At 40.4% G+C, this 11,240-nt stretch overlaps 2 protein-coding genes across 2 annotated transcripts; one reads left to right on the top strand and one right to left on the bottom strand.

Moving 5' to 3' along the window:
- Window positions 1-202: 202 nt before the first annotated feature.
- Window positions 203-5,065, bottom strand: fads2 (fatty acid desaturase 2). The gene is made up of 13 exons (XM_026311175.1): window positions 4,927-5,065; window positions 4,095-4,376; window positions 3,448-3,558; window positions 2,939-3,136; window positions 2,720-2,821; window positions 2,519-2,644; window positions 2,373-2,433; window positions 2,210-2,286; window positions 1,842-1,939; window positions 1,334-1,430; window positions 1,124-1,203; window positions 460-585; window positions 203-372 (listed from the first exon to the last, which is right to left on the bottom strand). Exons 2-13 carry the CDS (start codon window positions 4,302-4,304, stop codon window positions 321-323), a joined length of 1,338 nt encoding a protein of 445 aa, XP_026166960.1. The 5' UTR covers window positions 4,305-4,376; window positions 4,927-5,065; the 3' UTR covers window positions 203-320.
- A 4,341-nt stretch (window positions 5,066-9,406) lies between these two features.
- lrrc10b (leucine rich repeat containing 10B) lies at window positions 9,407-10,633 on the top strand. Its single transcript, XM_026312103.1, has one exon. The coding sequence runs from the start codon at window positions 9,407-9,409 to the stop codon at window positions 10,631-10,633; it is 1,227 nt and encodes a 408-aa protein (XP_026167888.1).
- Window positions 10,634-11,240: the final 607 nt, after the last annotated feature.

The following is an 11,240-nucleotide window of genomic DNA, read 5'->3' as shown; positions in this document are numbered from 1 at the left end:
ATAAATAAAAAAAAAACATCACTTTAAATAGCTCACTATATCAGTTTTCATAATTGCATTAATGAGAAATGACACCATCCTACTGTTGTTCCAATATACTGTAAAGCAGTCCTATGAGCACTAAAAGAAATGCTGCACAGAAACTGAAAGGCAAGACAAGATTGAACGATAAGACTGGCAAAAACAAAAAACAAACAAAACAAAAATCATTCCCAAACTTTACTTGATTGTAAAACCAAACAGATACAATCGATGATTCATGATGCAGAAGAGGAGAAATGGATTACACCTTTTAGGTGCAGGGTAGAGAGTAAAATTTGTCATTTATGGAGATATGCATCCAGCCAGAGTTCCCCTGAGGTTCTCAGTGAACTGAAAAAAATAAAAATAAAAACTTCAGACTTTTATACCACAAAGCATTTTATTATTGCAGTAAATATTAGTACTATCACTACATACCTGACAACATCGGTCAGGCCTCGCCACAGAGTTTTCACCTCGTAAGGAATCCCATGCTTCTTACACAGTTCATGGACCTGAGGGGCCACCCGGTGGTAGTTGTGTCGTGGCATTGTAGGAAACAGACTTCAGAGACGAAAAAAAAAAAAAAAAAGAAAGTGTCCATGAGATAAACTGGACCTAAAATGGTGGTTTCCTGTTCACTTCTGCTGCATGTATCATATACAGTGACCTCTCTCTCATTTACAATAATTTCACAAGAAATAAAAAATAAACATCACTGTGGGCCTAAGGTTTTTTTTTTTGTTTTTTTTTAAATCAGGGTCATCTTTGCTCAGTTCCACAAACGTGAGATGTCAACTGGATTTTTATTCAAATAGATGTTGTACTTTGTACAAAATGTCCAGAAATGTAAATATCCCTTTAACATACATTTCTTCATTCCGATTGACCTTCAGTGCCTCAAAAAACTACTTTTTCAGGTAGCTTCCTATTTTAATTTATGACATCTCATATAAACATACAGTGCGTTTAAAAAAGTGAAATGGTTTTCAGTATTTTCCTCCGAGTACACTTGGGGTTTTGTCTGCAACGACTGGACTGTAATAACGTTACTACAAGACACATATGCTCTCTCGACTTCACTTCTAAACATTTGACTTACTGGTGCTCGATTTGAAAGTTGAGGTGTCCGCTGAACCAGTCATTGAAGAAGGATTGCTCAATATTACAGGTGGCTTGTAACTACAATACAAAATGAGACAGAAGAGAGTAAATGAGTTGGTACACCAATACCACCTGCAGGTGACTGTGGACGTCACAGCAGACAGAGGATTTTTTTTTTGTATTTTTGTATTTGTAATAAACCAGAGACCTGCATGCTCAGCCAGTCCTGGTGCTTCTCATAATCGATATCCATGGGCAGATGACTCATCTGAGTCACCCACACAAACCAGTGACTCTCCAGAAACCTGGAGCATTCAGAACAATATGAGACCAGTAACCAAATATTGTCTTAGAAGGGGTCAGCACCAGATCAGCAATTAAACACTTCAAAGTATAGCTTTTAGGTTGACAAGTTCTGCCTTTCAATTTCCTCCACCACAGTAACTTGATCTGTGTTTCTGTACTGGAAGTTCAGTTCCCACTCTCGTGCTAAAAAAGTGTTTCGGTTTAGTGAAGTGAAGTTTTATGAGATTTGTTTACTGAAAATCAAAATTGTACTATGTTAGGAAATTAGTGTAAGCAATGGAGAAACTTTAGCTTTAAGAAAATAATTACAATACAATAATCCCAACATACATTGTTATGGCATTAAACATTATAAAATATCTTTGATTTAAAAAAAAAAAAAACTTTAATATTCCCTCAGAATTTTTTACCTGACAAAGGTGATGAGTGCAAATGCACCAAGTGGACCATAGAGGGGTATATAACAGAAGAAGTAGCGAAGATAGTAGGACATGGACCAAGCCAGATCCTACACAAGACAAGCAGATTAATATGATTGATATCATTTATTTGTTATCAAAAATCATCATTGTCTAACTAACTAACTAACTAACTAACACTTTTTGTATATCATTACATATTCATGTCTATTTCTTCTGTGGTTCTTGGTGAATTGTTTTTCTTGAAGTGTTGTAACAGAGATAATTAGATTAGCCTACATTTGTCCCTTATAGCAAATAAAAAAATGAAACTACATTAACGTAAACTGCACTGTGGCAAACAAAAGACAGATTCTTACCCCCCATTCACGGCGGGAGAACATGGTTTGCATTATCTGATAGAGGAAGTAAACTGGAATGAGCAGCGGTGGTCCCACTAAAAGAGAAGTAGATTATAAATATACCTGTGATGTATTCACAGTTTCATTCATTTTAAATGAATGACTCTTTAAAAAAACATACAAAGGTAGAAGTACTGGTGCTGGCGATTATAGGGCATGTGTTTGATCTTTTTAATGCCATACTGTAACAGAGAAAAATACAGGGTTAGCGTGAGATGCTGTTTTAAAGTTTTAAGGAATCGGAAATATCAGCTTTGTGTCACTTGCCTCCACCGGCTGAACGGCTCCAACTACGAATACGTTCAACATGTTGACGTCAGGGTCCTTACGGAAGATGTTGGGTTTAGCATGATGCTGGAAATGACGATGATTCCACCAGCAGGCAGAAGCTCCCTGAGAGAGCAACCTTTTTAATAAGCATGTAAACATTTTAGGAAAAAGAAATATATAATTGAGAATATCAATCACCTTCAAATGGCCGATGATAAACTTGTGTGCCAGGTGATTCCAGCGGGAGTTCCTGAAGACAGACAGGTGGCCAAAGTCGTGCTGCAGCCAGCCGGCCTGAGACTGAAAGAAGAAAAGAAACACGCATTTAGAGTTTTACTGTTTGCTGCAGAGTTTGACTTCAATCATTCGTACCTCATCAGTAAAACTTAGACCAAGATATCACAATGAATAAGGCACCTGAGCGATAGCCAGCATGGTTGCGCACAACAACGTCAGGGTCCAGCTCGTTCCATAGAACCACACCATCAGCCAGGCGAGGGCATCCAGCAGCACGATGTGTCCGAGGTGCAGGCAGAAGAACAAAGGCTGAGTTCGAAACAGACCATCTTTCTCCACCTGCTCACGCAAATTGCTGAAATCCCGTATGATTGCTGCCTGAGAGCAGATTGAAGAACAGAGAAGGTGAACCAACAAAGCCCTTTCTTGATGTGTGCAAGAATAATATCATGTTCTCACAGCTGGTGCAGCATCAGGGTTTTGGTAGAGTGAAGAACAAGAAGAAATAAATTATTTAAGTCGTTTAACAACTGAGGAAACATGAGCTGCCAGAGGATGCACCTGAACACTGTAGGAATAAGAAAACAGAGCTGTGAGTGGTCTGACCTTCTCCATCTTCTCAAGGGGTTTCTGCACATGCCACAGTGGGACAAAAGCTGCTTCATGAATAAAGTGAGGCTGGGGCTTACGTTTTTGTTTGGATCCTGGTTGGGCTCTGTTGCTGCCAGCTCTCCGATCAACAGGGGCTTCAGAAACTTTTGCACGAACTTCAGGTCAGGATGAAAAGCAATGAAAGCCTCCTGGAAAACAGCAGTGAGAAAGAAATTCTGTCTGTGATGAGCCAAGTACAAAGTTCTTTTTTTACATTTACCAGCATAGGAAAGAATATTCAGCTCATTTACTTAAGTAAAAGTACCAAAAGAACAATGTAAAAATACAGAACAAAAACATTTTTTTTTTAATTTTTGATTTTTGTGGCAAATTGGATCATTTTACCTCTTTGGGTCTCAAATAATGATTTGAATGAAACCATCAGAGAAGTTTAAAGGGGAAGTGGTGGAACTGATAAGGACTCATAGCCAGCTGAAACTAAACACTGGTGATTTTTATAGTGAATCAAATGTTTTTTAAAGTAAAATCTTTATCTGAAAAGTAACAACTTGACTTTCACCATATTTATATGGTGAAGTAGAAAATACATAATATGTGTCTTGTTTTGCAGCATGAGTTATACTACTACATTACACCAGTGATATTATGAACAACACAACCCAAAAATTGGGTTATTTGTATTAGGTTTATTTTGTGTAAGATAAATCTAAGAAACACATTTTACCGTAGCATCTTCTCCAGCATAGTGGCTGATGACCCGAGACCCTCCTGGGTGTCTTTTGGCCCATTGAGTGATGTTGTAAACCTTTCTATTAATGACCAGCCACTGATCATTCCTGCTGCAGTGGCTCTTCACTTCCTCCCAGGTGTAAACACCTTCGGCTCGCCCGCTGCACGGCTCTCCAGTTTCTGTCTGCTGGCTTCCACCTCCCATCCTCACTGCTGTCTTGCTGGCCTTGACTCACCCACACACTTAGAAGGGGCAGTCGGCAACAAAGTCTGGCACCTGGATGTGGAAAAAGAAAGTCAAGAACAGTCCCACATTGTGCAGGAGAGAGCAGAGAAAAGGGGCTTTTTAACATGCAGCTGCTGCTGCGTTCCTCCTAACCATGCACCCGACTGCAACACAAAAAGCCACAACGCGTTCACTAATAATTCATGATGAAACCCGACAACCAGGAGGCTGAGGGTGATGCTGGGAGGGTTTCTTCTGTGAAGTCCGCACGTGAAACATGAATCTCCCTTAAAGGTCAAGTGCACATTTTTAAAGTAAAGTCTGGTGATGATAACTATGCAGTGTGCACAATCAGGAGAATGCGTGGGTATTTACAGCAGATGCGCTAAAGTACACAGGCTGGGAAGTCGCGATTCATCAAAATATACGACTAATGTAAACACAGGACGCATAACAAACACGTTAAACCACATAAAGGCAATGCGATAACGTTCATCTTGCGTCTGTTGGTTAATTATTTCAACAACAATTGCAGATTACAGGATGTCTGCCCATCCCGCAGGCCCGCTAACATGAAGATGACGAATATTTTTATACTTACAGTATCCAAATATTCCGCTACTGTCCCCGGGGTTCAGTCACACTCACGCACAGGTTCGCTTTATTTGCTCCCCTGCATATTATGGCCATTTTAAATAGTAAACATCCCCTAGAACAAGCGTCCGCTGTCTGGCCTTATATATTCACCGGTTCATTCAGTGCAAACGCTGAGCTGATCATTCGAGGGTTTCTGGGCCAATCGGTGCGCAGTAGATCCTGGATGCACTGGCCAATGCGCAACAGGCTCAACCGGTCATCACTGTGTCGCCTGAGCGCTTCGACGGAGATAGTCATCTGCAGGTCGTTGGTCTTCCATTATCACTTATTATAACACTTACACAGATATACTAAGCATGGTCAGATTTTTAATTATATCTCGTCATATCTGCAGTGCATCTGCATATACATATATATATTTTGCAACCTGAAATCAAAGTAGATTTAATGAGGCTTTTAAAAAAAAACCTTCATGTGAATGTTGTAAGACTATGAAACATGCAGTGGTGGAACGTAACTAAGCATTTTTACTCTATACTGTAGCTATTTAAGTACAGCTTTGAGGTATTCGGATTTTACTTGTGTATTTCAATTTTCTACTACTTACTTACTTCACTGCATGTCAGCGTTTACTGTACTACATGTATTTTATAACTTTACTTAGTAGTTACTCTGCAGAATCAAATCTATAATACACATCTTGGTTTAATCATTGTTAAACTTTATTGATCCTCTGCGGCAAATTCAAAAAGCTACCCAGCAGAATGAGGGTAATCAAATTATAATCAAACTAAATGTGCTAATAACACAAGTGTGTGAATATACAAAACATATTTTTTGATGCCACCTCTAATTGCTAAATATCTGCATACCATTTGCAAGAAAATCCAATATTTAATAATTTTCAGAAAACCTTTGTGGTCAGTTCTAAACTTAATGTAATGGAATAATAGTTGATAGTAAATCAGAAGTATCTCAGATGTCAGAGCACTGTGTGTTGCTGATGTTGCCATCACTTGAATGATTTATTTTTTCATTTGCAGCTGAAGAGAATGCAAGTTTAGTGTGATGTGTTATTATCTTAACATTAATACCATCATTGTGATACACACAGTCATTACATTATGCAACTTTACTATCAAATGTATGTGTTGCACTTCCCTCTTCCATCATCAAACAGCGCAAGTTCAATTAACCTTCTTCAACCCTGAGGATGCAACAGCAGGTGCCACTACAGGCTGTCATCATTCAGTAACATGCAGCAGTGCAATATAACCCAGCTGTAATATTTTAACACTTTCCTCTCAGTACATGACATAAAATGACCACTAATGTCTAGATTCATTTAGGTTAGTTATTGTTTGTTTGTTTGTTTTCCGTATGTTTCTCATGCTGTCTGGGTCTTGTAGTGCTTCATCTGCATTCAACTCAGTTACCTCAGCAGTCAGAGTCATTCACTCCCTGAGGTCTCTGTCTGCCTGCTGCTTACAGTCTATTGTGTCATTTCAGGGTCATTTCAATGCAATGCAGAAATTTGCAAATCAGCTTTTTTTGGTCCTCAGCATATCAGACAGGATTATCCTCAAGCAGAGTCCGGGCTGTCTCCCTGTTTGTCTGTTTCTTCTGCCACAGCTCATTAAGCTGACAGAAGCACTGCGCATCTGACCCCAGCAGCTTTTTTCCAAGGGTTTCTTCAGTATCACAACCGACACAACACGCTGTCAATCACACGAACTGTCTGCTACTGTCAGGAACTCAAACAAGTCAGGCGATTCGGCATCCAAAACATACGAGGGCTTAAATTACCACACATTAGCCAATGGCACAACCCGAACCTGAGATAAAACAAATGTTAACACATTAGATAGATTCTTGTTTACAACGACTACTTTGTCCTCATACAGTAGGCTACACATATTCTGATGCCGGCACTATGCAGAAGCGGAAGAAGTATTCAGAACACATGTTTGAGTAATAATAAGGAAACTAATTAACTAATAAGGAAACTGCAAAAGACAGTCCAATGTTAAAAAAGTTAAACGGAATGTATTGTTTTGGATGTTTACTATTGATGCATTATGTTATATTTTAAGGTTGTAGTGAGTTAGGTTATAACAGGTTATAACAAACAGTTATAACTAAACCTGTTTGTAGTTTAATAAGATAATATATGTTTTTGTGGGGGGATCACAGAAAATGTTTTGTATATTCTTTACTCTACAAAATAACTAGTTATCCTATTATATGGTCCATAGTAGATTTATTGGGGCAAAAAGTATAGGAGTAATAGTTGCCTCAGAAATGTAATGGAATAAATAAATACTTAAATAGAAAAGCTCAGCATCGGTCACATTACATAACTTTGAGTAACACTGTATAGTTGTAGTGGAGAATTATTGCAAATTAAGAGGATGTGAATATTCTTTTACTGGTTAGTCTGCATTGGCATCAGTTGTTGCCTTTTTAGTTGAAACTTGCTCTGGGCTCACACAAATTTGAGAGCTATTTTGAGCCACAGTGAACAAATATATTTTAGTTGGGTCACATTCATTCCAATCTATGCTGGTTTAAGTGGATTCAGTTTAGTGTTTAGAGTCACCCTTTTAAATTATCTATCTATCTATCTATCTGATGACTTTTTGAATGATATGAATAATTTAACATGCAGTGCCAAATATGAATGTATTAACACCGTGAGTGTGTCACATAAAGGTTGACATCACAGCTAGATACCTCCAGAGTATCTGTAGTGTTTGATACACAGTACTGGAGTTTGCATCTTTGGCGGTGTGAAAATTGCTGGTCTACATGTATTAATGTATGATTCTGTATTTACACAGCTGGACAGGATAGTGAGATCCTTCACTTACAGTTAGTAAAAGTAGCTTTTGCACCATAATATAAAAACTATTTAATACAAGTCATTAAAAATGTGACTTCAGAAAAGATGCAAGTGTCATCAGCAAAATGCATTTATTATATCTTAGTATCAAAATTAAAATCACTCACAATGCAGCACAGGCTCCTATCAGTATTAATTTTATTATTATATAGTTTATTATTAGTTCATTGTGTACTCTTACATTTAAACAAAAGTGACACTTGTCTCCTAGACAGTTGTCAGCTCAAAGGTTGGACTCCCACTGATTAATATACAAGCCTTTATATCTCCTAATGACCTTTGTGATGGTGGCATGAGGTCCTCTATTTTATTTACAGATCAGTGTTTAACTGTGCTTATGTTTTGTATGTAAAGCTTAGTACACAGTCTAAAATAGTTCCTCATACTTGTTCTTCAATACAGTACATGTACTAAGAAAATGCACTTAGTTACTATTTGTATTTGCATTTCTGGTCATGCCTTATTTGACCAGAGAGAGCTAAAAATCTGACTTTTTTATATATCAGTGAGGATATTAGAGTAAAACAAAAAACAGCGTGACTTGACAGAAATATCAAATAGAAAAAGTGATGAAACACACACAGAGATTAGACATAATAGACAAAAAGTTTACAGACTCCAATAGAGAAATACGGAAAAACGAATCTGCTGTATGGGTCTGTGTTTTTTCCAGAAATTGCTGGGGTTTTCTTAAAATTGGAATAGGGGAGATTTTTTCTAAATACTTTTAATTCACATGCACACACACACACACACACACACACACACACACACATACACACACACATTGACCATGTGATGTGAATGCCCCTGTTCCGGTTACAGAGGGAGGGAGGCAGCAATGTAAACCTTCACACTGATGGAGAGAAGCGGCCAACATCAGGCGCAGAGTCAGTCAGTCGGCGCTGCAGTTTTTCTAAAACCTGTACTTTCTTCTCCCAGCGCGGATTAAAACTCCGGGAGACCTCGGCCTCTAACTGGGAGCAGCTTCCTTGACTACTGGACAGATTTCCATTAACTGTTTTCCTTTGCCGCCGTCCAGGTCAGTGCGCTGCGCACACACCGTGAGTTTATCCAGCGACGGAAGAGCGACTGTAAACTGACTGTTCAGTGTCTTAAAGTGGCACCTTTTTTCCTGCTGTGATAAAGCGGCGCGATCTCGATCTGCGCGTTATCTTTCCCTTAGAAACCTCCAGGAAGTTAAAGAGAAGAAGAAAGAACTGCAAGAACCCAGTTTACGCTCAAAACTACCAGCAGCTCTATGACTATTATCAATACAACAACTACTACTAGTATTATTGTTATTTCTCTGTAGTTTGTCAGATATTTTTCGTTTGTGCTTTTTTTTTTTTTTTTTTTTTTTTTTTTTTTTTTTTTTTTGATGAAGCAGCAGATGAAGGGACGGAGCGACACCTGAAACTGCTGCAGCATGGCTGCAAGAGTGTTACTTGGCACAAGCCATGATGCTCTTTGGGTTCAACCACAAAACAACAGCAGCTCCCAGGCTGAGGGTTAAGTTGTCACACACACACTACCTCATCAAATGACTCTGTCCTGACTCACAGAGGAGTCAGGCCTCAGCATGGGCAACTCCTCCAGGAAGGGAGAGGCAGAAGAAGAAGAGGAAGGGGGGAAGGATGGCGAGGAGGCAGAGGTCGAAGAGAAGAAGAAGAAGAAGAAAGAAGAAGAGGAGGTGGAGGGAGAGCTTCCACTAGGGGTGGAGGAGTTGTTGGAGAGTGGAGATCCTGTGTTGGATTTAAGTTACTGTAAATTTAAGCGGTTGCCTTCACGTGTTTGCGCGCTGACGCACCTGGAGAAGTTGTATGTTTGTGGAAACAGCCTGCGCAATCTGCCGGACAGCATCTCCCAGCTGATGGGTCTGCGGATACTCGCCCTCGACTTCAACAAGCTGGAGGACGTCCCTCTGGCCATCTGTCAGCTCACGCACCTCACTCGCCTCTACCTGGGCAACAACAGGTTGATGAGCCTCCCACCTGAGATGAGAAACCTGCAGAGTCTGCGCTGCCTGTGGGTAGAGAGCAACTATTTCCAGAGATTTCCACAGGAACTCTATGACCTGCCGCACCTCAAGTCCCTTCAAATAGGGGACAACCGGCTGAAGACGCTGCCTCCTGACCTGTGGCGTATGGAGGCTCTGAGGGGATTGTGGCTCTACGGGAACCGCTTTGATACCTTCCCCAAAGTCCTGCTGCGCATGCAAGGCTTGGAGATCTTAGACCTTGACCGCAACAAGATATCAGAGTTTCCCAGCTTGAAGCGTGTCCGGACCCTGCGTCTGTTCTCCTACGACCATAACCCTGTTAAGGACCCTCCTATGGTGGGCGAGGAGGTGCTGTTAGTCGGGGAAGGGGCTGCAGAGTTCTTGGCGGCCCGCGAGGCCAGGAAGGAGAGACAACGAAAGGCTGCAGAGAAGGAGGCTGAGGAATTGGCTCTTGCCGGAGAGGAGCCTGTGATTCACGGCATCCTAAAAAACAGCAGCTCAAAACAAGCAACAAATGAAGCTGTAGTGACTGTAGAGGATGCAGACGCTAAAGAGGAAGAGCCCTTGGTGAAGGCGGAGGAGGAGGAGATGGAGGCGGATGTGGAGCTGCCAGTCACAGAGTATGATGGAGCTGAGCTTGAATATGACGAAGAAGGTGTGGAATATGAGACGGAGGAGCTGATATGTGAAGGAGATGGGTTTGAATTTGAGGGAGAGGAGCTGGAGTATGAGCGGAGTCGGATGGACTATGAGTATGAGGATGGGGAGGAACTGGAGGACGCAGGGAGACAAGACGACGGTGCATGAAAAACCTCTTGCACGTCGATCCACGATGATCCACAGGCAGGTTTAGGTGGAAAAGAAAAAAAAATGGATGAGAGATAAAGAAGCTGACAGCGCCAGTGAGATACTTTCTTAGCTGTGCTGCTAATTTCTACTGTGTTGTTAACTGTGAAAATAAAGCTGGGCATTATGACACTGTAAACTGACAACTCCTGTTAACATCTCAATCAGAGCAGGACTTGGGTGACCTGTGTGTATGACTTTTTTTTTTTTTAACTTAGTGGCTGTTTTCTGAGTGTAGAGTCTTCCATTATTAAATATCAACTCAGCTAAAAAAAGTCTGTGTTTGTGATTCATGGAAAAAATATTTTATGATTGGGAACCACTGAAATCACCAGCTTCTGTTTACTGCACGGCACACTGTAGTATTTCCACACGTCATGGCAAGTGCCTGTTTTATGTGCTTGCCTCAGCTCAACTCTTTGTCTATTTTTATAAACTGAGACCATGTGCATATTTAAATGTGTGTATTGGATTTAGATTTACAAAATATTTATGACATGCTAAACACAGCTCCCTAAGCCTTGTCACTGTGGTGTAAGCAGTCCTGTGAGCCTCAGTGCCAACAGGC

Source organism: Mastacembelus armatus, chromosome 6 (assembly GCF_900324485.2).
Source record: "Mastacembelus armatus chromosome 6, fMasArm1.2, whole genome shotgun sequence".
Lineage (NCBI taxonomy): Eukaryota > Metazoa > Chordata > Actinopteri > Synbranchiformes > Mastacembelidae > Mastacembelus > Mastacembelus armatus.
The sequence above is the reverse complement of the archived record's forward strand: the minus strand, read 5'-3'. Positions and strand labels throughout refer to the sequence as shown.

What these genes read in the sequence shown, in the direction of transcription:
- fads2 (XM_026311175.1), bottom strand. Translation starts at nt 4,304, where the DNA reads ATGGGAGGTGGAAGCCAGCAGACAGAAACTGGAGAGCCGTGCAGCGGG. An exon ending in GCACTCATCACCTTTGTCAG is followed by an intron (nt 1,431 to 1,841) that starts GTAAAAAATTCT and finishes TGAATGCTCCAG; the next exon opens with GTTTCTGGAGAGTCACTGGT. An exon ending in AGGACTGGCTGAGCATGCAG is followed by an intron (nt 1,204 to 1,333) that starts GTCTCTGGTTTA and finishes TTTGTATTGTAG; the next exon opens with TTACAAGCCACCTGTAATAT.
- lrrc10b (XM_026312103.1), top strand. Translation starts at nt 9,407, where the DNA reads ATGGGCAACTCCTCCAGGAAGGGAGAGGCAGAAGAAGAAGAGGAAGGG.